We start from the raw sequence: 27,689 nt of genomic DNA, 5'->3' as shown, positions 1-27,689 counted from the left end.
ATCAAAGCTTTTTCAAGCAGCAACCTGCGTGTCTGCAAAGTCTTCGCTTCTTTTTCCTTTTTGTACGTACCCCTTGGCTCTTTTTCCCCTTTAATTCCCAGTTGATCATTCATTGTTCTGTAAAGCCATATTTAATATACTCTTCTTGTCTTCTATGACCCTCTAGGCTCTAACAATTATGATAGCATCCTCCCAGCTTCGAAATTGTCTCGGAAACAATTTTATGGTCGAATCAGTGGATTGGTTTATTTAGTTCTGGTTTTCTTAATGATGCATGTATTATTCATTTCTCGCAATAAATAAATAAATAAATAACTTTCGACATCTCTAGTCACCCAACGGCGAAATGGTACTTGATGATGCTAAAATTATGTAGTTCTAACTATTAATAATTTAAAGACCAAATTGTGATACAAATAACACAGCATTACCCTTTCTTAATATTTCGGTTTCGACCGATAATTATAAGAGACGAAAAATCAGAAGAGGAAACCTAATAATATTAGGAGGAATTATAATAACATCTCAAGCAAGGATAGTTTAAAGTTCATTACATACAATGATAAATTCTAGTGCAGAAAATGATAATTAATTTATGTTTATTAGGATTTTTTTAATAATTAAATTATTTTCTTAAGACTTTATGATTATTCTTACATTATATTAGTCTTTTTAAATACTACTTCCGATCCTAATTATAAGATATTATTTATATTATTAGGACAGAATATAGTATGTGTTATTAAATTAATAAATGAGGTGTTCTTATGGAATTATAGATACCAGTTACTTGAGACAATTTGAACCGTTCGGATGTGTTTATTCAAAATAACTTCTTGTCAGCTTACTACGTCAGTACGTTGTTTGAAACTTGACAAATTACAAACTCCAAAATTCTGGGTCTTAGTAAACCGAATTGAATGATATTGAACATATGAAACTCCTATAAAAATTTCCATTCTTGATGGATTGGATTATTTGATCCAAGAGAGAAAAATCTCTTTGATCAAACAAAATCAATCACCAGTCAGGCCTAATAATTGATTGGTGAGGGAATATTTAGAAAGTGTTTGGATCAAAACCAACACATAATTTTAAAATTAATTTTATGGTATATAAAATAAATATATAAGGAAAATTGTATCTTGATTTGCGTGAAAATATTTTTTTAAAAAGGTATTTTTTGAGGCTTTCAAACATCCCTTAAGCGAGGATTAAGGACTTGTTTGATTGAAGAAAAACCAAACATTAATTAATAATTGTGAATTGAAATATTATTATCCTGACCTATTAATAGAAGGTGTCTGTCTCAACTTATTTATCACAGTCATTGAGGTTTTTTTTTTTTGGCTATCTCTCATTCTCTCTCTTTTCTCTCTTGCTGATGCTCTGCATTAAAAGCCATCTGACCTGTGCGCACTTTCCTTTTATATTTATATTCCATAAAAAATTATTTCAAGTCATGAGTAATTAATCCGTCGGTGTTGAGAAGGCGTGATATGCAGTCAAAACCTTAAATCTTTGGAGACGGGCCACAAAATGTTTTGTGAGTCTTATTATAAATTAAACCGGTATAAATAACTTGACTTTGAACCGAATAAAAAACCAAAAGTTAAAATGTATACCCACAAATTGGGTTCAATACAGAAGAATAAACAACAATTTGTACCATGTCTACGCGCAGGACAATAACTTTTGATTTGGAGAGATTCTCAAGCACGTGCTGGCCAAATGACCTGTATGTTGGAATTCCACATAGAGCAATTTTAGAGCCGCAAATCACTTGTTATGTGCAATGCACCGGCTTATTGCGCATGGCCAAAAAAATGCTGAAGCGGTTAAAGGAATGAATAGATTAAGGGGGTTTTAGATAGAAACCAAACCATGGTTTCAGAAGTGCTTTTACGGATTACGAAGTAAATATGTGGAGGAGATTACCTCGTTTTGCGGAAAAGTGCTTCTGAAACCATGGTTTTGGGTTTCCCAAACACCCCCTGCGTAAAAAGAAGAAAAAGGAGGGAAATCTCATTCAGGTTCAGAAGAACAGTGCATGAACAACAGGATCGCAGAATTTCAGGGCATATTCTGAAGTCTGAACCACAAAAGCAGTGGTTTGCACGAGAAAGGTCATGTTAAATCATTGTGTCCTTAGAAAGGGTATAAAATAAAAATAACTTTATAAATAAAAAAATTTCATCCTATGCTTCAATAAGCTAATGAGAAGTAATAACAATAATATTAAATAAGTCATCTTTTATAAAATAAAATAAAAATGGATTTTCGCTTTGAATTGAGAAAGCAAAGGGAAATTATTCTTCAAAAACCAATAACGAAAGGAATCAACCAGACAACATCATATTGGAGTTATGATATCAATAATGCGTTCCAGCCTATGATTACAAGTATGGAGAGGAGGGATTAGCAAAAAAATGAAAGGTATGGACGATTATTGACTTGTCAAATATTACCTCTATTTCTTAATATAAGAACTTATTTAATTTTTATTTTGATTATAAATATAAGGTTTCAATTCATTTTGTCTTTTATATTTATTCATTTTTTTAAGGTTGTCATCGTAATAATAGTAGTTTTAACTAATATACTTAATTAGCAAGAATAATTTAGAAAAGACAACACATATCTATTACAAATAACTAATTTAATAATTTTTTAATTTACTTAGATTAATTAATTAAATATTATATTAAGAAAGAGAGGTGCTATTAGTACTTTCAGCCTTTCAGGTAGAGGAGGACGAGGCGGAGAAAAGGTGGTGTGATTGGGCCCAATGGCACGTATGGGAATCAGGACGGGGTTTCTCACAACGGCCCAGAAAGAAAACCCCCATTCTCACATATTCCAAGCACCAAGTTCCAGCAACAAACAAGATCCCCAAAAAAAAAAAAAAAAGAAGTTATCCCGTAAAAATGAAAAAAGCGGACTGTATATATAGACCATATGTAGACGACAATACTATATATATATATATATTTGTGAGTTTGTGTAGCGTCTCGTTAACAGATTAAATAGAAATGAAAAAATGTGTCACTTTTCTTATAATTAACTAATTTACCTAACTTTCTTAATCTAATCAAATTAATTGAATGAGTTTTATATTAAGGACAGAAAGAGTATTACTTTAAAAGACATCAATACATATTCTAAATTTTAACAGTTCGTGCTACGAACACTTTTGTTATTAATCCTTTGGCAGCACAAATTGACGAGTGGGTGTGCTTGGTTCCTCCTCCTGCTATTGTTTCATTTGTTTGGTCCAACAAGGAGGAGGAAATAGAAGGTTCATGAAAGCAAGGGGACAGAAGATAAGATGCTTATAATGACTCGAAAGAATTACAATTAAATCCCAAATAAAAGAAATAATTATTAAAAAGTTTTAATAACAGCCTAAGCAGCTTGTAATGACAAGTTTTACAGTAAAGAATGTCAACCTTTGAAATTTGTTTTATAATTCTTTTCTTTTTTTGGAACCTCATTATAATTCTCCCTAATGACTACTCTTCATATTGGAGGGAGGAAAGAAGGAAAAAAATATTTGAACTATTCTTGTCCCGTTCAAAATGGAAGAGGAGGAAAACTAATCATATATAGATAAATACTACATTAAATATCAGAATTGGTTGATTAATTTAAGTAGATCAAGTAAATCAGTTAAGCTAGTTATTTGTAATAAATATATGTTGTCTTTCCTAAAATACCTTTCTTAATCATGTGCATTAACTAAAACTACTATTTGATAAAACATTTAACATATGCAACTACTATAAATATTATTTTTAAAAAAATAGATAAATATGAGGACACAGTGGGTTGGATCTTATATTTGTAATCAAATTAAATATAAAACTAGTTCTTATATTGAGGATTGGAGGTAGTATGTCCTTATATTATGTCAGATTTTTTTCTTTTTTACTTTTTTTTTAATTAAATAATATATTTACATCAAAATTTATTATTTTCTTATTTTTTGAATCGCGAAAGCTTTTACCCTACTTATCATGATAAATTTTTAATATAATTTTTAAAATATGGTTAGATTATTTTAATATATTATTTAATTGAAAAAATAAATTGAATAATAAAAATAAACCTTATTCTAGATCCTGAACTCAAATAAATGAACTGACTACTCACCCTTTGATGCTCTCCCATTGTCACCAACAAATCAATCAATCTATTTCTCATTATTGACGATCATAGTTACAACAATGATGCCGGAAAAAAAAAAAGTATTTATACATAACTTCAATCGAATTCATCAACTAGCTTGTACTTAATTTTCTTGCTCTTGGAAATTCAAACAATGGTAACATTAAAAAAGCACTTCCTCCTCATATACTCCCTCTCACTTGACAGTATATATGCTCCTAACCTTCAATTCACGATGATGCTCCCATGTTTTCCGAGCCATTACATCATACCGTGGGAAGTGGGGAGGAATCATGATGTTGTTGAAGTTAATTGGTAACAAGTTAGATATGGTTAAAAGTATCCATATAACTTTGTCCAAATCATTAGCTCATATCTTGCTCTCCGATTTCATTACTTCAACCTCCAAAAAGCACTTCCACCTTCCTCCTCTCTTATTATATATCCCCTTCCCACTTCCCCTTCATATCATTCGCTTCTCAGCTTAAATTCACGACACACGTGTCGAGCACTTTAATTAGTTTCACATTCATATTTCTTCCTGTTCAATACCATTCACCAACTTAAGTAGCTTATTACTGAAGCCAATCACCCCAAATACATCACGTGTCCATATTTATCATTACACCTTTAAATTCTCCATTATACTACCTCATCTCCTTAATATAAGACCCTGTTTGACTTTTATTTTGGTCCTAAATATAATGTTCCAATCCACTTTGTCTCTTATATTTATATATTTTTTGTCAAAGTAGTCATTCTAACAATGATAGTTTTAGTCAATATAGTTGATTAGTAAGGATATTTTACGAAAGACAACACCTATTTAGGACAAATAACTAACTCAACTTACTTTCTTAACCTCCTCAAATTAGTCAACTGGCTATTATAATTAGAACCGGAGGTAATATTTCTCAATTAATATGCACATCATCATCATCATATCATTGTCATTATTTTACTATTTACAGGTCAATGGGGGTTTGATCATGGCTATGGAGCTACATGTATAAAACAGTTCGAAGCGGTTGAAGTTTGAATTAAGTAGGCCCAAAAGCCCCCAAACACAGTGCATCGGCAGGTAAAAAAACCAAACAGAAGGCCACCAACCAAAAGATATGTTCGTTTGGCGCATATATATATATATATATAGCACTATAACTAATTCCACTAATTTTTATGACACACTTAACTTTAAACAGAGCACTACCATGCCCCATTGTTTGTTGCCAAGTTTAAATACCAAGTCTTTCCCTAGAAAGCTTCTCCAAACTTTAAAGTCAAGTTTACATCATTTTCTTGTGGTACGCAGAAAATATAAACAATCCAATATTAAAACCTAAAAGAAGCCCTAGCTAGCATTATGTAGAAGTCTTAATAATTATAATTGTTGGGATCAAGTCTAAGTAATAAGAATGAAAATAAAAAAATTACTTTTAGGAAAATTGAATAAGGGAGAGAGCCAAGGAGGTATATAGGTGAAAAGATTACACTTCAATGGAAGATTTATTGAAATAAATGTGAATAAATAACGAAAAAGGTACCGCATAAGATAGAAATGGATTAATCAAAGAAAAGATATACAGGCACATCATAATTATTTGAAGACTTTGAATTAAAAGATAATTTTGAGCTAACTGGTGGCGTGTGTGTGCGTGTGAATTTTTTTCCACAACAATCCAACAATAGAGGTAAATCTTTTCAGCATATGAGGCTTTCTAATATAGCAACGAAAACTTGTAAAGCCTCTTTTTTATTATTATAAAAAGCATACATAAAACAAATGGTAACAAGCAAGGAATAATGTATCAAAATATATATAATAAAATCCATAGGGAGACATAGTAAATTATTATCAAGTTATTATAGGCAATTGATAAAAATCCATTTTTAAGATTTCATTTATTCTCACAGGGAGAAATGTGGAAAGTTATACTCAGATATCACATTGTTAACTAGCACTTGTTACTTTTTTCCGTTAATATGCTTAGTTATGGCATATCGAAATAGCATATGATAAAGTATCATGCGTAAATATATAATAACGTTTGAGAAATATATTCTGATGCCAAAGTAGGAGGATCCGAAGCCAAGTGGGGTGCAGGTGGACCCCATTCATCGGAATTATTTTTCTTGATGCTTCTGTTTTAATTAAATACATGTTCTCTTGTACAAATGCGACAAATTTTTTCTTCCTCCCCGTGATTATGTTACTCTTAACTTATTCCTCAAGCGTGATCACTATTTGGATTGAGTATTCCAAAAGGTTACAATCCAACGGAATCTTTTGTGGACATAAATAATACTATTCCCAAAAAAAGCTTATAACTAATTTATACCAATGCAAAGTAAATTATTTATAACAAGAATATGTGATGATTTTCTAAACTTTTCCTCCTTTTTAATCATTTGTGTTAATAGGTGTTGAAAGAAAAATAATAAATATGAGTTAGAGAAGATTAAAGTTATACATTAATAATCCAAGTATTCTCTACTGCTACATCACACATAGTAAACTCTTAAGTTACATTTGGTGGGAAACATTTAAAATAGGAGATTGAGATTGAGATTGTAATTAAAAAAATTTATTTAAAGAGTGTTTAATATAAAAGATTGCTTGTTATATGAGATTAGCCAAATTCATGTATGTGAGATTGGAGAATACTATGGGGGGAAGTGATATTCCTCAATCCTACCTCTATGAGTTTGCCTAATTCCATATGATAAGTAATTACTCATGCTAGATACTATTTTAATGATTTTTTTCAATTACAATTCCAATATCAATATTTCATTTTTAATGTTTCGTACCAAACAAAATCTTATTATCTTACCAAAAATACTTGTTTGAATCATATCTCCATTCCCCCCCCTAAATATAAGAATACATGTTGGCTCTTCTAGATAGACTTTCATTGTGGCCAAATATTTTGAAAATGACATTTATTTTTGTTCAAAATAGAGGCTGTCCAATAGTTAAAATTCTTACTTCAAATTTCAAACATCTTAAATATTGATAAAATACATCGTTAATATGTATGTGAGTCATATCATATATAAATAATATAAATGTATAATTATAGCTCTAATTTTTTCATAACAAAAATTCCCTACAATTTTTATTGACAGGTGTAAATATTGCATTAGGAAAAAAATTGTGTAATAATTTAAACGTATATATTTTAGGAAAGGGTATAATTTTTTTTTTTGAAAAAACAAATGACCATAAGCACGAAAATCGATCCCGAAGACGAAGCAAACTAACTCCCCGCCCACTTCACAAGAACTAAGAAAGTCTTCTCCTTCTCAGTTCAAGTCTTTAATTTGCTCAGACGTCACTCAAGTCCATGTTCAAGCTATGAAAATAGTTAATAGTTATAGCCGGTTAATAATAATTTATTATTTTCGATGGCTTTAATAGTTAGTCACACTTACAAGCATATGATGAACTTTTCTTTTGGATCAGCCAATCTGCAAGTATGTGGAATTTTAAACCACATGAGAATATTAAAAACAAGGCAAAAGGAGGAAAGGGTTGTTTATAACTTGCATAAAGTAATGTTATATATTTTGTCAACTTGTGAACAAAGTGTAGACAATGTTTCCGATTTAAAGTGAAATGCTTGAAGTAGAAGGCACAAAAAGACTTGAAAAATAAAAGCAACTAATTGCTGTCTTGAACAAATTAAAATCCAAACGTTACGCATTAAATCATCCACTAACCCTCTCAATTACTATGTAGCAAATTGATAGAATAAATAATTTTAAACAAGACAACTTTAAATTGCTAGAACACACAAGAAAGCATCAGATTTTTCAATTAAACACTCTGCTGTGTGTGTGTAGCTGTTTCCAGCATAACGTTTCTGTCTTGTCAAAAGCTAATCCTGGAAACAAACCAGTTGAAATGAAAATACTGGGGACAGAATATTGGCTTGTGATATTGTACAGCATGGGGAGGAAAGTGGAAAGGAGGGATAGGAATATATAAATGGGTTAAAAAGGAATTGAAGATAGAAAAGTCAAATGATGGTGGGGATTGAAAAGGATGGGACGTAACATGGGTTTAAGTTTTTATTAAAAGTTTTTCAATAATTACAGTGCAAATAAAGAAAAGAAGAGGTGTTGTGGATTTCACATGCGGCCGCCTTTATATCTAGCGGAGCTAAGATTGCCATACCTACCATAACTGAAGCTTCCCCTTTCCTTCTCTGAGGTTTCCCAAAAGTTCCGTCTCCTTCTCAACTCAGTTCACCATCAAATCACCTTACACAAAAAGGCGTCCTCCACAAAACACCCCCAAATAAAGTGCAATGACATGGTTTTATTTTGGAGCAAACTGGGAAAAAGAGGCAACTGTGGTTTAATTAAAGAGATTGATATGAGCATGTGACCATTTGTGGGGACCTTGGCAATAAGATGATTAGAACAATTAATAGGCTCACAATTAATCCGTTGGGCCCCAGCCTCCCAGAATTATTTCCCTTAAGCTCTTCACGGTTCATCTGTCCATTACTCGACAGCTCTTTCAAACAAGATACACCGTCCACAACAAATAGTTCGTCGCCTTCTATATATTGTCCCCAGATAATATCCAATTAAAACTGTTTAATGTTCTCTTTTATTTTATCCTTCAAAAACCTTTGTAGACTTGTAGTAGTACTCCTCCGGTCCTAATTATAAGACCCAATTGACTTATTTGAGGAGATTAAGGAAGTAAGTTAAGTTGGTTATTTATAATAAATAAGTGTTGTCATTCCTAAAATATCCTTGCTAATTAAGTATATTGGCTAAAACTATCATTATTAGAAGGATTATCTTGGAAAAAAATACATAAATATAAGAGACAAAATGGATTGGGGTCTTATAATTAGGACCAAATAAAAAGTCAAATGGGGTCTTATAATAAGGACCGGAGGAGTATAATACTACCTCCGGTCCTAAGAGCCAGTTGACTAATTTGAGAAGATTAAGGAAGTAAGCTGAGTTGGTTATTTGTTTTAAATAGGTGTTATCTTTCTTAAAATATTCTTACTAATCAAGTGTATTGACTAAAACTATAATTATTAAAAGGGTTATTTTGAAAAAAATTAAGTAAATATGAGACATAAAGTGAATTTGGGTCTTATATTTATGACTAAAATAAAAGTCAAATAGGGTTAAGACCCGAGGTAGTAATTGATTCTCTTTTGGCCAAAGTCATATTATACAATATAATAATAATGATAATAATAATAATATCTTTCCTCAGATAGGCATGTGACTCCGTGATGTGATTGGGAATGAATGTATGTGTCCACATGCATTATCTTATTAGTACGTGGTTAACTTCCGAATTACTAACTGTAATCTGATCATATATGGCTTGTGTATATGAAGCTATGATGAATTGAGAAACATGGCAAACAGAAGACGCCAATGAGGAGATGTATTTATTATATACTACCACATATTGAGAACACATGCTATTTTTCAATTCTTAACAAACTAAAAGGAAACGAGATGCATGTTTAATTACTAGCATGCATCTATAGGGTGTGCTGCTTATAATAAATTGCACAATTAACCGTTGGAAAAATATTGCACAATTGCCCAATAAAATATCTCACCCGCTTGATAATAATAAGTTGTTTTTGACTAAATTCAATGACATGAACTTGTTATAAACTATTAATCCCGAGCTGATTTCAAATATTTACATACATCTAATTTTTATTGCGAGTAAATTATTTACTGAAAAGCGGAAAAATTATGACCTCATCGTCGTCAATTATATAAATAAAGAAGGTAAATAATAATTTAATATATGTGGATTAATTCTAAAATTAATTGTATTCCATGAATATTTCGAGAATCTTAAAATACTCCTCCGGTCCTAATTATAAGACCCAATTGACTTATTTGAGGAGATTAAGGAAGTAAGTTAAGTTGGTTATTTATAATAAATAAGTGTTGTCATTCCTAAAATATCCTTGCTAATTAAGTATATTGGCTAAAACTATCATTATTAGAAGGATTATCTTGGAAAAAAATGCATAAATATAAGAGACAAAATGGATTGGGATCTTATAATTAGGACCAAATAAAAAGTCAAATAGGGTCTTATAATAAGGACCGGAGGAGTATAAAATTAATAATAAATTCATAGGGGGTTTTTGTTTCGCCAGCAAATTTCATGGGGTGGATGACATCAATGGAAGAGAACCACCTCCATAGTAATAATTACATTTTATGAGGATTGCGGTTATACGAAAGCAGCGGTACGTGTAATATGTATGAACACGATCCAATACGTATCTGAGCGCCAGGATGCGCGCCCACTTTCCCCACGGAAATTCACAAACAGAATCACCTATTTTATTTTAATTTTTTTAACCAGCTTAAATATCAAAAAATATAACTTCGCACTGCTTCTCGTTTCTCACTGCAGCACCTCCCTTCTTCATTCATTCCCATTTCCTCCAAACTCTCTCTCTCCCATGGTGGAACCAAGCAACCGACTGGCCGGAAGATCCAACGACAGAGCCAAGTAATCTCACAAATTAGGGTTTTCTGTTGCTGAATTGCAAGAATGCCTCTGGCTAGGTATCAGATAAGGAATGAGTACAGCTTAGCCGATCCGGAGCTCTACCGAGCTGCCGATAAAGATGATCCAGAAGCTCTCTTGGAAGGCGTCGCCATGGCTGGCCTCGTCGGCGTCTTGCGCCAGCTCGGCGACCTTGCTCAGTGAGCTCTCTCTCTCTCTCTCTCTCACATGCGCGCGCACACACTTTCTTCCTTTTGTGATTTCGGCCGCGCCTCAGCTCTGGAATTAAAACTGGCTGCTCTTGCACTTTTCGTGATTACATTTATTTGAATTGGTGTTGGTTTGAAAACTATCTACTTTGATACAATCTGTGTGTTTAACTTTATAATGACCCTCATTTGACTTACTGGAGAGAGCTTTAATTTGGTGAGAATTCGTTTGTGTGCTCCTTTTTTTATTTTGTTTGATTGTTAGATCGATGACCCGTTGGGTTCATTTCGGAATTGGAGGAAAATGCCTTTTTCGTTTGGTGCTTGTGGTACGCGGAGAGATTAGTCTTCCTCAATGCTCTGTCCGACGATTGGATTTTACAATCTATTTGAACTTGTTTCATCTTATGACTCTTTGAATACTATTCTCCTTTTTCGTTATAATCGCCTTCCTGCACAATCTCATGTCCTTCAATTCCTCGTAAGTTGCAGAATCTTTTTCTTTTTCTACATTGACGGGCTAGTTCAAATTCTGGGGTTTAGAATATGTTGTGTATGGCCACGGAAAGTTTCTGCAAGTTAATCTTCTAAGGGCTGGACTGGTATGGATTTTATTCAATAAGCCTAGACAAAAATTCTAAAACCAACAAAATTCTTGGTAAAATTTGTCCAGACATGCTTAATTTGAAAGCCAAGTGTTTGAGACAAAAAGGGGGGAAAAAAAGAAAAGAAAAGAAAATTAAAGAGAGAAAAGAAGTTGTTAAAAAATAAATTGATTACTGGCTAATTAAGTGTTCCGGTAATGTTTTGTGGATGGTATTATCTTCTGTTTCTTTTTTGGTTGAATCCCTTCCTCGACACTCTTAGTGTTGATTTACTCCAAAGTCACTGAAGCTGAGAAACCTGTGACCTGGCAAACCGGGTGCTTTGGGTTGAATATTTCAAATAAGATCCAGAGTCCTTACTTTATGGTACATGCTCAGACTAGATTGGTCTAATGAGATAATGAGTTCTACTTAGCAAGTGCTTTCAAACTCTTCATATTCTGTAAGCATTCTTTTGAATGTCTTCATCATCATCTTTTTGTGATATGCTGAGTGGCATTACAAGTTATTGTTTACTTCTGATAATGAAGTCTTCAGAAAAAGAAGGCATACACATAGAAGCACAAATTGCAACGTCATGGGCCATTTTATAACTTGGTGACATTATATTTGGTTGGCGGGTATAAAAGGAAGTGCTATGGCTCAATCTTATACTCGTCAATCCTCAGCTTGCCAGCCTGGTGCTGTTTAAGTTCTATGTACTTAACTATGTATTTTGTTTAGGTTTGCAGCGGAGGTCTTTCATGACTTGCATGAAGAAGTAATGGCCACTGCTGCAAGAGGCCATGGTCTTATGGTTCGGGTTCAGCAGCTTGAGGCTGAAGTTCCTTCGCTTGAAAAGGCATTTTTGTCCCAGACTCATCATTCATCTTTTTTCTCTAATGCAGGTAATATAACTTACTATTTCGTAGTCTTTTTGGTTTATGATGTTCCTATCAAAATAATATGAAAAATGTTATTCTTGTCAATTGTTTAGAGTTTTTATGTCATACTTGTAACCCTTAGGTGCTATAGTCCCTTGGCAAGTTTTTAAAGCCATTGGTTATTGGATTGCAGGGATTGATTGGCATCCTAATCTTCGTTCTGAACAGAATCTTATTACCCGAGAAGACTTACCTCGATTTGTAATGGATTCATATGAAGAATGTCGTGGCCCTCCAAGATTGTTCCTCCTGGACAAGTATGGAGATCTGATTGTCGAAGAAGCTGTTTTAAATTAATATTTATGTAATAAGAATTTGAATTGTTCTTTTTTGGCTTCCAATAGATTCGATGTGGCTGGTGCTGGTGGTTGCTTGAAGCGTTATACTGACCCATCATTCTTTAAAGAGTCAGCTTCCTCTAAAACAACAACTGCTGAAATTCACAGGGAAAAGAGGAGCCGTAGAGTGAAGGTATTAAATTGCCATTTCTTCCCTTTTTATGCGCCAATGGCAATTACCTTTTAATGACATTATTTTTGTGACATATTGCTTTAGTTGGTGGCTGTACCTTCGGTTTTTCTTAATAAAGTAATCCTAGCTGGCTTCATACTGTGGTATTGATCTTAGTAAGAAACAAGTAAGACCAAAAGAACTTGGAATTAGTTCTGTAGGGCTGTCATAGAAGGTAGTTGATTCTGCTATTTCTGGTTATAACAGTGTGAACATAACTTAAGCTTCCAACTACTCTGGCTGGTATTGTTGAGAACCGGAGAGTGAGTGGATGATTTTGAGAATTCTTTGAGAGAATTACTTGTCTTTGCCTTGAGTCTTGGTATCAGCGCTCTTGCTACACCATTTTTTTTTTGGGTGATCACTCTGCTACACCATTTGTAAACATAGTGGAATGTTATGAATAATGTGGTCTGTGCTCATGCGGTGTCTTTGATCTATTCACATATAAGTGTCTAAAATATTAGATTGTGGCTCTACTTTTTCAACTTTCATTGTTCATGCATGCGTTCCTTTTCCTTGTAAATTGTGCTTGAAACAATTCTACGAATGGAATGCTGAATGTTCACAACTTGCAAGATCTGATTATTTCTTTTATTTCTGGCAGAAAAAAGCAGCACGATTGAGGAATGGTGAAACCCCTGAAGTTGTCCCAACACATGCAAAGTGAGCTCCAAAGAAACTCATTTTGGTGTATTAATTTATTAATCAGGTTTTCAATTGCAAAACATTTTTAAATATTTGAGTGGTGACACGATTTGATTTTTGTCGTTGCAGATTGCATCAATTGCTTCTTGAGGAGCGTGTTGAAAATGCTTATAGTAATCCTGCACGTCTTGTCAAGTTGAAGAGAAGACATTTGAATAGATCTGGAGTTGATGCAGAAAATGGGAAAAGTTACATGGAGAAATTTCTGGAATCTGCTTCACCAGATTATAAGATGGTTAGAGAAACTTCAATAGCTCCAATGCCTATAAAATCAGTGTCAGAAGATACTAGTGAAGCAAGGATTAAAGTACTTGAAATTAGCATGGTTAGTCCTGTGAAAAGGTCATTAGGAAATGAAAACACACTTTCATATTCTAATGAACCAGATTCAGAACTAAAACCGTTCTCAGAAACAAAGATGGAGACCAATGGAGGTCTTGTGAAGGTGCATGAACAAATGCTTGATAATGTGACAGATGAATTGTCTTATAATTATAAGGAGACACCTGATGAAACAGAACTGACAGATGATGGACAAAAGAAATTAGAAGCCTGCTTAGATTGTTACCATTCTGATGATGCCGCAAGTGAGGTCGACAATTATGTGGATGCTCTAACTACGATGGATTCGGAGATGGAAACAGACAATGAGTATAGACCTAAGAATGGCTTCTTGAATGGTCGAAGGTTAATAGATTCTGATGGCAAAGAACATCAACTACGAGCTCATCTTTCAAATTCTCAATCATTTGGGGACTCCTCCATGTCAGAGGAAAGTAGTTCATTCAAACAAGATAGAAGCGATGAACATAATGAACTCCAAGCTCGGTTGTCCGATTTTCAATCAATTGGAACGTCCTCCACAATGGAGGAAAATAGTTCATTCAAAAGAGATACAGGTGAAGAACATATGATTATGCATGCTCAGTTTTCAGATTCTCAATCTGTTGGAAACTCATCTGCATCAGAAAAAATTGTCTTGAACCAAAAAGATACATCCTGCTTTTCTCATCCTGAACCTTTCAATGTCACGGTTGAAGATATTAAATCAGAACGTTTATCACTCTCATCTACTAAATATTGTGAACATGAGATTGAAAATACACGTTCTGATCATCTTCCCCAAAGCGTTGAGTCTCAAAAGCCAGATTGTAACAAGTTTGTCAAGCATGATGATGCAGAGTTTCAGGAAGAAGAGATTTCTGATTCTGGATGGACCGCCACTGATTCACCTTCGATGCATTCAGCACATCTAGTTTCAGATATTGGAGTCAACTCATCAGTGATCCAACCCACAGAGAGTCAAATTATTCAAACATCTGACACAGTTGAGCTTCATTCGACTTTAGCTGATACAGACAGTAAGTGTCTGGTTGAACCTAATGTTGTTGTTGTGCCTAATGCTGTCTCCACAGTGACGGATGATGCTCCTCCTGTGTCTTCTGAAAAATATCCGTCAAGCAACTTAGACGATGGTGATCCTTGTGTTCAGGCCGGTGATTCAATACAGAGCTCAGTTGATTTGGAATTGGCACCAGTTATCAATTCCCCTGAAGCACAATCAGTTGAAAGACCATCTGACCTTGTTGAAATTCATTCAAGTTTAGCAGATGATGAGGAAAGGAAGTGTCATGTTGAGTGTATAGCTGCTGTACCTGATGCTCTCTCCACAACAAAGAATGGTGCTGGCCCTGTGTCTTCTTCTGAAGAATGTCCTTTGAACAATTTGGATGAAAGTGATCCTTATGCCCCTTGTGATGCTTCATTGCCGATTTCAAACGACTTGGAACTAACACCAGTCATGCCTACAGAGACGCAGTTAGTTGAAACACCATCTGAGCCTGTTGAACTTGAAGATGATGAACAAAGTAAGTGTCAAGTTGAATCTATTTCAGCAACATCTAATGCTTTTTCTATAACCAAGAATGACACTTGCCCTGGGGATTCTTTCAAAGAATATTCTTTGAACTTGGACAATGGTGAACTGTATGTCCATTCTGATGCTTCACAACACACTTCTAATGACCTAAATTTGGCTCCTGCAGATGAATGCAGCAATCATTCTAAGATCGAAATCTTGCAGGATGGACTTTCAAAGGAAAACTATGATGAAAGTTTGGCTGGTGAAGGGGTCAATTCACCTCAGGGGCATTCTCCATCTATGGAAGTAGACCTGTATTCAGGTGCTGCATTACCAGTTGATGGTGCCGAGGTCTTAGATTCAAAAGATGAGAGTTGTATTATAGCTAGCAAACTTGACTGTCAAGATTCATCCCCTGCAGTGGAGACTCCACCGTCAAGTAGCTTGGCAAGGGAGCAGTTCTCCTATTTTACTCATGAACATCCTATAGATGAACCAGATTCAGCAGGAGTAGAAGTTTTGTACTCTGATCGGCTATCAAATTCTGAAGAGACATCGAGGATGGATAATGACAATGATAAAAGTGAATCCACCTGCAGTGTGGATGCAGTTGAAGATGATGGCCATCTTAAACAACCATCTTCTCCTGGTTTTGGAGGGAAGGGGAATGGTGATGCGTATAATGTTTACACTGAGAAAGTTCAATCAGAAGATCAAGCTGACAATTTACTGGAAACTTTCCCAGTTTCTTCAGATTCTTGTCAGTTAAAAATGGAATCCAATGAAGCTGAATCAAGTGAAATTTTCAGAGACATGAATGCAGAGAGTACGAAAAATCAGCTGGAATCGTCTTCATATATAATTTCTTCTGATATTATATCTTCTTCATTGAGAGATCCTACAAATTTGGAAGAATCTCCTTCAAGTTTTAGTGGTCCACTTGTAAATGAAATATCTAACGAGGAAGTTGCTAGAGAATCTTTGACGGAATTGGAGGTGGAGAAGGTTGTGAGTCAAACAGAAGTTGCTTCAGCTGACATTGGTTTAAATCTGAACAGAGCAGAATCTCATGATCTTTCTGATTCAGAAACATCTAATAGTGTTCAAGATGCACCTCTTCATGTAAAACACCATCATATTTCTTCTGCCAATGATTTATCGATGGTGCCAGAGTTTTCAGAGCCAGCCACTCAAGAATTGGAATCTTCATCTTGCCAGAATAGTGCTTTGCCATTGTCATCCAAAGACCAGCTGGTAATGGAAACTCCAGCGCAGTTCTTACAATCGGGAGCTGGTCAACAAGGAGCAGATTCTCCTCTCAGAGTTGAAAATTCTGGCTCAGAGAAATTTCAATCTGAGGGTATGCATGTATCTTGTCAACTGGGGCAAGAAAGGAAATCTCTTGCTGCTGAATCTGCTGATGAAATTCATCGAGATCAACCATCACTGTCCAATTCCTTATCACAGCCAGATGGCCCGGGGTTAAATGTTGCAAAACATGTTATGGATTCATTGAAACCTCTTCCGGATCCCATTCTACCAGGATCTGACATCAATCTCGGGGAGATGCCACCTATGCCCCCTCTACCACCTATGCAATGGAGAAGGGGCAAGGTTCAACATGCTTCGAAGGAAGAAGTTGCAGAAGTTAGTCAGGCCTCGTTCCAACCAATCCAGGCAATTAAAACTGATGACAAAGGTCAATTTGGTTTGATATCTTCAGAGAGAGAGACCTTACAGTATCAGGATACATCTTTACCAGTCATTGCTGTGGAAGGTGATAAGATCCCATATCCTTCTGGATTTTCAGTGGGTGTTTCAGGGCATCCTGTTGCTGTTCCATTGCAATTTCCTTTTATGGTTAATGAAGCAAATGGTCAATATAATTACCTAGTTCTTGAGAGAAGCCAAATGCAGAACCCATTCTTAACACTTCCCATGGTTTCTACTGTCAAGCCTTCACATGGTTTTGTTCTTGCATCAGAGAGAGAAATGGTACAATATTCAAACCTGCACCCACCGATACCACCTGTTGAATGTGCCTTTTCTGGACACAATCCTGCCTCTTCTTGGGAGAAACTGGCCCAACCACCAAGTCAGCTGATAGAAGAGACTACTTCGGAAGCTAAAGAACCTACGCATTCTGTCAGCAACCTGGAAGGGCAACACGAAGATCCTTCTGTTACACCCATGCCACCACCAAGCATGGAAATGGTGCAACACAATCATAGTCTGCCTCCTTCAGAGGGCGAGATGGCATCATCATTGGGACACGATCCTGTTTCTTCTCAGGAAAAGCTGGCCCAACCCCCAAGTCAGCTAATAGAAGAGACTACTTCAGAAGCTAAAGAACCTACGCATTCTGTGAGCAATCTGGAAGGGGAACAAGAAGATCCTTCTGTTACACCCATGCTGCCAAGCGTGGAAGTTGTGCAACACAATCACAGTCTGCCTCCTTTAGAGGGCGAGATGGCATCATCATTGGATATACCTGCTACAACATCAATAGAGACTGAGGGTGAAAAGCCGAATGGAATATCAAAAAATAAGCTTCCCCGTCCACGGAATCCTCTAATTGATGCTGTTGCTGCTCATGACAAGAGCAAGGTAATGACCTGGTTTTTCAGAATATATATTTACAAAGGTCTTAATTCTAGCATAACACGTTTTCTTTGAGCCACTGCAGCTGAGGAAGGTTACTCAACGGTCTAGTCCTGAGACAGCATCCAAGATAGATGAAAGAGATTCACTGTTAGAACAGATAAGGACAAAGGTTATAGCTGGCTACTTTTTTCTCCTTTCTGGGATTTTGTTTCTGACCCTGTATTCGGAGCAGTATGATACTTAAATAACTTTTTTGGTTCCCTCAGTCTTTCAATTTGAAGCCTGCTGTGGCAACCCGGCCCAACGTTCAAGGTCCAAAAACGAACTTGAAAGTTGCTGCCATTTTGGAGAGAGCAAATGCAATTCGCCAGGTCTCTCTGCTTTATTGTGATCAGTATCTCTTCCTTATTTTTTCTGTCGCCGGCTCTGTTCTCCTCAAGTTTACTGATACATTAATGATTAAAATAGGCTTTGGCTGGAAGTGATGATGAAGATGATGATGACGATAGTTGGGGTGATTCTTGAACTTACAAAGGAAGGTGTTCGCATCTGATGAATGTCTTGCCACCATGATTGTTGCCTTGATTCACCAGACGTCAAATCCTCACCTGTAATAAGTAGGAAACCTCCCGAGTATACGAGATTCTTTATCTTGATCTATGTTCATACGTGATAAGCGGCCCCTCCCTCTTGACACAAGGATGTATGAACATTAGTGCAAGCTTGCGGTTTAGGACTGATCCAGATCCAGTTTCCAGGGGTGAAAATGACTTCACCATAAAGTGCAGAGTCAGGTTCGGCGTGCAAGCGCTGCGCCAGTCTCTCGATATATTTTTCATGTAAGCATGTGAATATTTGTGTCGTGGGTAGCATAATTTTTTTAGTCCCATATATTTCCAATTTTGCAATGCTGTAATGTGCCTTTTGCCCCATTTATCTTGCACTTCATAATCATTTGTAACTTTCTTCAGTACCGTAATATATATAGTAAAATCATGTTCATGTACAGTTGTCAGTAGTGCGTATGCTTCCTGATTACTCTCGGTGGCAACTATTCTGTTGTATACGTAGCAAGGTAATTGTAAACTAAACTTGGCCTCAGAAGATAAATGTTTGATTACAGTTTTAGCTTCCATGTTTCATTAAAGTTCCTGCCTTAATTTTTATTGTAGCGATTTGCCCATATAATTTTTAATTGATGTAATATTATTTTTTTAAGAGATGTAATTGTGTCAATATATCTATGTCAGATCTGACGCACGCACGTACATAACAATTCATAATGTGTTGAACTGTTCATTGTAGATGTATGATCTTATTAATTACTATTTGAAGCTAATTTCATGTGATCCTTTTCGGGGACAACCGTGTAATTTTTTAACATAAATTAATCTAAATGTAAATGTTACCGGGGAAAATGATAAAAAAAAAAAATACATGTTCAATTTTAAAATGATAAATAGGTGACTTTGATTTCTTAAAATCATTATAAGAGTAGTCAAAATCATTATGACAATAGTTAATATAACCCATTTATCTTTTAAAAATTCAATAAGTATTTTTTTAACATTTTAAAATAGCGATATAACCACATCTCTTGTAACATGAATTTTTTAGTTCACGAAACTTTACCCAAATCTCACTAAACTTGTCTTTCTCCGCATCAAAAGTAGAACATCTTGTATTAAAAAAGAAAAAGTTAAGGTGCAAATTTGTTTCATTTAAAAGTATTAGGTACCTAAAAGTTTTTATTGGGTACAAATTTATTTTAAAAGTTTAAAATTATAGTAAAATTGTCTTCTATAGCTTGATGGTTAAAATAGTAATGTTAATCGTAAGTATTTTTAATGATAAGAAATAAGAAATTTATTATTTTAATTTGTATCCAAAAAAAATTTTACGTGTCTAGTGTTAACTTCGAAATAAATTTTTACCTTAACCAAAAAAAAAAACTAGAACATCTTTCTAATCATGAATGTTTGGGGAAAAAAAATAAAAAAGAAGAAAAAGATTGTGAAATTTTCTTCATTTAGCTTGGCAGCAGCTTAAGCCCAAAAAACAAAAAGTTTAGCCCCATCAGCCGCAGTCTCTTCGTCTGTCTATCTCTCCATCGGCAGCGACTGGGCGGCTCGCCTCACTCTTTGAGTCTCTCATCTCTCCATCGTCTCTTTGTCTCTGTCAGTCTCTCGTCGGCAAGCAGGTTCCTCTTTCTCAGTTGCTTACTGGTTTTAACTCTGTAATCACTTGTTGCCCCAAATTGATTCTGCTTCTTTCAGTTTTCTTCTTTGTAAATTTATCAAGTAACAACACTGCTCTAAACCGTGGACAGTTCTATTTAGTTAGTCACCGTATATGAACTTACTATGTGAATTCTTTTGCCATCTTATTATTAAAGGAAGATTTGAACAAGTTCTTTTGCCCTGCCTATTCATTATATTTTGTTTTTCCTTATTCGTTATGGTGAAGCTATGGACCTTGGTCCTTATGCTGTCTCTGTCTACCAATAGTATGCTTGTAACTTTATTTTTAACAGTTCATTAGATTTGGCATTGTTGTAACCACGGGTGCTTTCATTTTGGAATGTATTCAGGAAGAACTTGCGGAGCCTGCTGACTTTGATTTTAATGACAAGAAATTTAACTCACAGAAAATGAAAGGTATGCTTTGTATGAATTTTATTATTATTTTCAAGTGAAAATTAAATGCTGCGTATCCTGCATGCGACTCTTTGCAGTAAAATGTAGGAAGCAGGAAAAAGGTTGGGATATGAGATCATTTGAAAGCCATAAAATGTTAAAAAGTGAGAAAGTGGTCCTTTGAACCAAATGGCTGTGTAAAGGTGTACAGAGATGTGATAAGCTGTAAGTGAAAAATTCCATTTAATGTACAACTGAAGCTGATGAGCCCCATATTCTTTGTTTAATTGCAGGTTGGTAGAAATTTAAAGGAAAACAGATATCCTTGATTGTCTGAAGAGATAAATTTGGATAAGGAATGGATTCCACTTTTTGGCTACTTAAGGACATCTGGAATGAAGGAGTCGCACTTTATCCAAATATATGAAAGGCACATGTCCTCACTTCAAATTAATGTATGTTCTGCACAGGAAAGGTTAGAATACGTAATGAGTGTTAGTGTCAAACATGGAGATGTAATAATAATCATTTCGAGACAGCCACAAATTCTTGAGTATGGAGAACAATTTAAAAACTCATGTTGCATTTTTTATGGGTTTGGGAATGCCAAATTCCAGAGTAGGACAAATCATTGTCGCTGCTCCCTCCCTGTTTTCTTTTCGTGCTGAAAATTCTTTAGAACCATCAGTAAGATATTTAGTTGAGGAAGTTGGCATCAAGGAAACGGATCTGAGTAAAGTCATCCAGCTGAGCCCACAAATTCTTGTTCAGCGAATTGACATTGGAGGAGTTTTTTTCTTCAGGATCGAAAATTGGCAGGACATAAGCCATGTCCTTCATCAGCAACCCGGCTTCACCTACATTTTCTAAGGCATTGGAGCTCAAGAGATGCCTTCTTCAAGGCTTCAACTCTTTCAAAAACCTCAAACATGTCCATGCCCAAATTCTCCGCCTTCACCTAAATGAAGATAATTACCTTGTCAACATGATCTTACGCTGTTGCTTAGACTTCAGAAACACAGAGTATACCAAACTTGTTTTTGAACAAACGAAGCACCCAAACATCTATCTGTGGAATACAATGATTCGTGGGATGGTTTCCAATGATTGTTTCCTTGATGCTATTGAGCTCTATGGATCGATGCAGAAATCAGGGATTATGCCTGATTACTTTACTTTCCCTTTTGTTTTGAAGGCGTGTGCTAGACTTTCGAATTTCCAGTTGGGTGTTAAGCTTCATTCCCTTGTGGTGAAAGCAGGTTTTGATGATGACGTTTTTGTTAAGACTAGTCTTGTTTGTTTATATGCGAAATGCGGCCACCTCGTAGATGCCCAAAAGGTGTTTGATGATATCCCTAATAAAAATGTTGTTTCTTGGACCGCCATCATTTGTGGGTATATAGGGTCTGGACATTTTGAAGAAGCTATTGATTTGTTTCGGGGGTTGCTGGAGATGGGTCTGAGACCTGACAGTTTTACTCTTGTTCGAGTTTTGCATGCTTGCAGTCGACTGGGGGATTTAAATAGCGGCGAGTGGATAGATAGATACATAACTGAGTGTGGCATGCATAGGAATGTCTTCGTTGCCACCTCTTTGGTTGATATGTACGCAAAATGTGGAAGCATGGAAAAAGCACGCCGTATATTTGATGGAATTCATGAGAAGGATATCGTTTGTTGGAGTGCTATGATTCAGGGTTATGCTTCAAATGGACTGCCCAAAGAAGCACTTGACATGTTTTTCCAAATGCAGAGAGAAAATCTGAAACCTGATTGCTATGCAATGGTGGGAGTCCTCTCTGCTTGTGCGAAATTAGGAGCACTAGAGTATGGAAATTGGGCCAAGGATTTGGTAGATGCTAACGAGTTTCTTTCTAATCCTGTCTTAGGGACTGCCTTGATTGATATGTATGCAAAATGTGGAAGCATGGTGCGGGCATGGAATATTTTTAAACTGATGAAGGTAAAAGATTCTGTGGTCTATAACGCTGTTATTTTAGGATTAGCAATGAATGGAAATGTTAAAGCGGCATTTGGAGTATTTGGCGAGATGGGAAAAATCAGAATTCAACCTGACGAGAACACTTTTGTAGGCCTACTTTGTGGGTGTACTCATGCTGGTCTGGTCCAAGATGGTCGTCAGTATTTTAAGAGCATGAGCGATGTTTATTCTTTAACTCCATCCATCGAGCACTATGGCTGCATGGTGGATCTTCTAGCCCGGGCTGGTTTATTACATGAAGCTCACAAATTGATAAATAGTATGCCAATGAAGCCTAACGCTATTGTTTGGGGGGCACTGTTGGGGGGATGCAGGTTACATAGGGATACCCAATTGGCAGAGCATGTGCTGAAGCAGCTTATTGACTTAGAACCTTGGAATTCAGGGCATTATGTTCTCTTATCAAATATATATTCGGCAAATCGCAGTTGGGAGGAAGCAGAAAAAATTAGATCAATTATGAATCAGAAAGGGATGCAAAAAGTACGCGGGTGTAGTTGGGTTGAAGTTAACGGGGTCGTCCATGAATTCCTGGTAGGGGACACATCCCATCCTTTGACCAAGGAGATATATAAGAAGCTTCAAAGTTTATCAAAAGACCTAAGAGAAGCTGGTTATAATCCAACCACAGAGTTTGTTCTCTTTGACATAGAGGAAGAGGAGAAAGAACACCTACTTGGCTGGCATAGTGAGAAGTTAGCTATTGCATTTGCTCTAATCAGTACCCATGACAAAGATGTGATTCGAGTTGTTAAAAATCTCCGTATTTGTGGCGATTGTCATGAGGCCATTAAACTCACTTCAAAAATTACTGGGAGAGAGATAATCATTCGGGATAATAACAGATTTCATTGTTTTGTTGATGGATCGTGTTCATGCGGGGATTATTGGTAAAGTTTTGCTGTGATCTGAATTCTAAACCCACTGTCTACCACGCTGTAACTACAGAACTCCTCTCGATTGTGTTGATGACTTCGAATGGAACACCATGTTCTCTGAAGTTCCACATATGCTTATTTTGGCCATATATATATGGTTGATAATTAATGTTCACCGCATGTTTCTGCATGATTATTGTTATGTAGTATGTGGTATGTACTCATGGGAGGAGATGGCTTGCGGCCCCCTAGATAAGGGGTTCTGTAGCAACTTAAGATTCTCCAGAAGTTGAGGTACTGTAAATTCTTTTCAAATTTTAGAGGAAGGGGAAAATGAATTATATCATATCCTACACAGTCTACTTCGAATTTTGATGTGGATCTGTTGGCAAAAATGAATTTTGATGTGGCTTGTCACATATTGCTCACATGGCCCAATCCATCAGGTTGAAGTAACCTTATGTTTCGAAGATGAGCTTCAAGGTTGCTTTCTTGCTGAACATTTCAAATAGCATCCTCCAAGTCCCATTCTATCTCCTCAAGTTTTTATGCATTATGGATTCTCTTCTTTGACTCATTATTTGAATGAATCCGGCATGGGACCTGATTCTCTTTTCTTGCCATTCGTCATCAATTTATGAATGTATGAAGTATAATTTATTTTAGGGGAAAAGACTTCGTACATCTCTAATCAAATGGGTCAAGATTTCTTTCTGAAATTACGGAGACGTATGAAAAAAGAAGTAGTGTAAGACAACATAGTGCCGCAAGACTTCACTGAATCCCACGTCACTCTTGAATTCACATCCCAGTGGAATGCTTACCTCAAATATAATGAAATGTTTGCAGTAACGTCCAAGAGATTTTAGACTTGTCATGTCACATTGTCAAGTTAATGGATCCTTCCTCCACAGAACATCTTACTAAAAAATGATATTTCATATCGGCAAAAAAAAAAAAAAAAATTTATTGGAACATACCTTAGCTTCGCAAAGACTGACAAAAATGTCGGTGATCAAGTATTCATTTTTTGAACAAGACGACCAACTGCTGGAATTACTGGTGAAGCGTTCCTAAAAGGATCATGTATAAGTAGACACAAGTCAAACTCTATCAGATTGACCGTAGCCTAGGAGCCTTTCCAGTTCATCACTGACAAAACAGAGAATGGTCGGCAAGAGCCACTTAGGTTTATGGCAGTCACCATTCTTGTGTTGAAGGCCCCATCAAACTGCATTGTATTGAAGTGATATTCTTGACCTTTAAGCCTGAACTTAAAGTCAAGAGAAAAACCATGTCAAGTTCAAAGCCTGTACATAATCAATCAAGAAAAGCCAAACCCTTCACGGAAGGTTCAAACTACTTGCATAAACTATAGCAACTCCATGTTTTCCCTTGAAGTTTCTTCTTCCAGCCACCAAAAGAGACCGCAGAAAGATTCTTCAAATCCAACCCCAAAAATAAGAACTATTGAGACTATGAAATTGACAAAAATCGCATCTTGGAAATACCATTCTCACTATCAATAGTTGTACACACTACATAACTGGAAAGGTTCCGACGTGCTGCTTGATTTACACAGAAACAGCAATGAGAGGTACATAATGATAAAGGCAACCTACCCGAGGTAATTCAGATGTTGAGACATGATGGAAATAGGGACTAACAAGAATTTCAAACTAAACTAGTAGTTCCCCATAAAGGTGACCATCCAGTAAGTGAAAGAGAATTGAAGCATCGCAATCAATAATGATGGACCACAAGCAAAGCAATCAATGTACGATCGATAGGTCTGAAGGTAACCGTAATTCCGTTGACCTTTTGTCTCTAGTGATCCCTTTCGAAATTTTTATAGGTCTCCTATGAGTCGTTTGACTAATTCTTCGGTTCGGTAGTGCTAGTCGTTTGACTATTTTTTAGTCAATGAAACATTTTTTCAATATTATCGTTAATAAGAGGCTTGAAACTTTTTCTTTTATTGAAAGTTATTGTTCCTTTCGCAGCCCCATGCTTGCAAGTCAACCCTTCTCCTCTGCAAAGTCGCAACTCTTCGAATTGGCTGATTCTGAATGGAAGGCTCTCTCCAGAAGAATAAATAAATCCTGGAGAGCATAAAATCAAGATCTAAAACGGTGAGAACTTTGAAAACTGAAATCTTCTGTCGATATCTGAGGTTATTAATCTTAAAGAAACACGTAATAGAAGACCAAAATTCATCTGATGCTTGTGCGACCCAGTAAGCCCACTTCTCACAGGTCTCATACCCCGATATAGACAACCGTCTTCCAAGCGATTGAAGAATGGAGAGCAGAACGGAGAAAGAGAGCGCCGGTCGTCTACCGCTGTCGGAGGTGGTGGCGGATTGTGTTAAGCGGTGGTTTACGGAAACATTGAAGGAGGCTAGAGCAGGGGATATCAACATGCAGGTTTTGCTGGCGCAGATGTATTGCAGTGGCTATGGGGTTCCCAGAGATGCTCAAATGGTGGGTTGTTTTCTTGGCATTCCGTTTTAATTTTCTTGCAATTATTTACCAGTAAGATGTGTCGGTCACAAGGTCAACGCAACCCCATCATTACTAATTAAGCTCTTCTTTGTGTTTAATCGATTGGGGTAGTTGCGTGTTGACTGTAAATCTGTAATGTTATTGTGGTGCTTGGAGAGGTTGGTTACGATGTTTTGTTTGGATTATAATTGATTCATGATCAGTACTTGAACTTCAACATCATAATTGTCCTCTTGAAAAGAGAAGTCAGCCTGCTAATTATGTTCCTGCTTGGAATTGGAATTCCTAGAGGGCTAATTTTTAGAGATAATTAACTGAGTGATTAAAAAGGTGCTTTAACTTAGTGATTAAAAAGTGCTTTAGAGATCAGAAAGATAATTAATGCTTTCTATATCCTGATACATGTACGTATGCATGTCTAGTTTCTCTAAACCAAAAAATACCCATTTCTATATGTATACGTTGAAGTACTCGCACGTATATGTACTGGAAAGTGGCTTTTTGCGTTTCTAATGCCAGATTTGTTTTGTGATATTCGAACTTGTTTATTTAAGGTGTTACATTGACTGTAATTTTTAATTACTCAAGTATTAGTGAAAATTCATCTCAGTAGCTTCTAGTGGGAACTCCATAGCTTCTGATGGGACATACGATGGTATTGTATGTTGTGTACAACAAGCAATTGTGCAAATTTGAATTAGAGGAACATTGGGTTGAATATGTAGAAGTACTTGTGGTGGTGGTCGTTTGGTTTTGAAGACTAAAATTGTTTGCTGGGAATGAAGGGAAGAATTTGGCTCACCAAAGCCTCAAGAACTAGGTCTTCAGTTTGGAAGGTCGGTGACAAGCATCCAGGTAAATCCTGCCTTTCCTGTTTTTTGTGACAGCTTCATTGTTCTTTTGTCATTTTTGAAGGAATACAGAAATCAGAATGACCATGTTTCCTTTGATGTATTGTTGCCAGGGTATAATGCAAGCGATTCTGATTCCGATGAATTGGAGGGTGATTCTTGAGCAGATTAATCTCGATTTATGCCTAAAAATAGGAGTGAGCTATATGCTATCTACAACCTCTTGTGGCTTTTTCAGCACCTTTCTTATCTTAAGAGAGAAATCTTGAAACTCATATTGTTTGCTGTCTTACGTAGCCAGATCAAAATGTGCATCTTAAATTAGTGCCATAAGAATTCATTCATGTATCTGACTCGGAGAACCCAATGAACAAATCAAAAGAGGCCTTCAATTCTCATTGAGCCATTGGGCTTTGGATGTCAAAGGATGTACAAATCTCCCTTGTAATCCTGTATCAGCGGTGTAAAACTCTATGCAGAGTGCCAAAGGCTAAAACTACATAAAATGATGAAACTGTGTAATTTGTTTTAGTGCTGTGTCTTAATCTCAATTAAATCTCCCTTTCAGCCTGTCGTGTTTGTAAACTAGGCTCCCTGGATTTTCACAAGAGTACTTCCACAATTTTTGCAGTTGGTTTCTGAGCTGTCTGATTTGTTCCCATCATTTTGTTCACTTCCCGACAAGTGTGAGCATGTTGGTTTTTG

General features: G+C 35.9%; 3 protein-coding genes across 7 annotated transcripts; all 3 read left to right on the top strand.

The window, feature by feature from the left end:
* Positions 1 to 3,286: 3,286 nt before the first annotated feature.
* Positions 3,287 to 23,759, top strand: LOC114722554 (putative pentatricopeptide repeat-containing protein At3g08820). 2 transcript variants are annotated; one of them, XM_028908604.1, is made up of 3 exons: positions 20,199 to 20,313; positions 20,704 to 20,770; positions 21,043 to 23,759. In XM_028908604.1, the coding sequence occupies exon 3, from the start codon at positions 21,579 to 21,581 to the stop codon at positions 23,643 to 23,645; it is 2,067 nt and encodes a 688-aa protein (XP_028764437.1). In that variant the 5' UTR covers positions 20,199 to 20,313; positions 20,704 to 20,770; positions 21,043 to 21,578; the 3' UTR covers positions 23,646 to 23,759. The 2 variants fall into 2 exon arrangements, with proteins under 2 accessions (XP_028764438.1, XP_028764437.1); XM_028908605.1 differs by lacking the exons at positions 20,199 to 20,313; positions 20,704 to 20,770 and adding an exon at positions 3,287 to 3,298.
* On the top strand, positions 10,724 to 19,273 carry LOC114722553 (protein SCAR2-like). 2 transcript variants are annotated; one of them, XM_028908603.1, is made up of 10 exons: positions 10,724 to 10,893; positions 12,231 to 12,394; positions 12,564 to 12,687; positions 12,775 to 12,901; positions 13,548 to 13,606; positions 13,718 to 15,516; positions 15,694 to 18,116; positions 18,196 to 18,282; positions 18,380 to 18,484; positions 18,582 to 19,273. In XM_028908603.1, the coding sequence occupies exons 1-10, from the start codon at positions 10,739 to 10,741 to the stop codon at positions 18,636 to 18,638; spliced, it is 5,100 nt and encodes a 1,699-aa protein (XP_028764436.1). In that variant the 5' UTR covers positions 10,724 to 10,738; the 3' UTR covers positions 18,639 to 19,273. The 2 variants fall into 2 exon arrangements, with proteins under 2 accessions (XP_028764436.1, XP_028764435.1); XM_028908602.1 differs by having other exon boundaries at positions 13,718 to 18,116.
* Positions 23,760 to 25,654: 1,895 nt separating the features above from the next.
* LOC114722657 (uncharacterized) lies at positions 25,655 to 27,621 on the top strand. 3 transcript variants are annotated; one of them, XM_028908738.1, is made up of 4 exons: positions 25,655 to 25,761; positions 25,904 to 26,112; positions 26,919 to 26,988; positions 27,098 to 27,621. In XM_028908738.1, exons 2-4 carry the CDS (start codon positions 25,930 to 25,932, stop codon positions 27,145 to 27,147), a joined length of 303 nt encoding a protein of 100 aa, XP_028764571.1. In that variant the 5' UTR covers positions 25,655 to 25,761; positions 25,904 to 25,929; the 3' UTR covers positions 27,148 to 27,621. The 3 variants fall into 3 exon arrangements, with proteins under 3 accessions (XP_028764571.1, XP_028764570.1, XP_028764569.1); XM_028908737.1 differs by having other exon boundaries at positions 25,885 to 26,112; XM_028908736.1 differs by having other exon boundaries at positions 25,867 to 26,112.
* Positions 27,622 to 27,689: the final 68 nt, after the last annotated feature.

Source organism: Neltuma alba, unplaced genomic scaffold, assembly GCF_004799145.2.
Source record: "Neltuma alba isolate B1F8T4 unplaced genomic scaffold, ASM479914v2 tig00012097_pilon, whole genome shotgun sequence".
Classification (NCBI taxonomy): domain Eukaryota; kingdom Viridiplantae; phylum Streptophyta; class Magnoliopsida; order Fabales; family Fabaceae; genus Neltuma; species Neltuma alba.
This window is presented reverse-complemented; position numbering and strand designations above follow the sequence as displayed.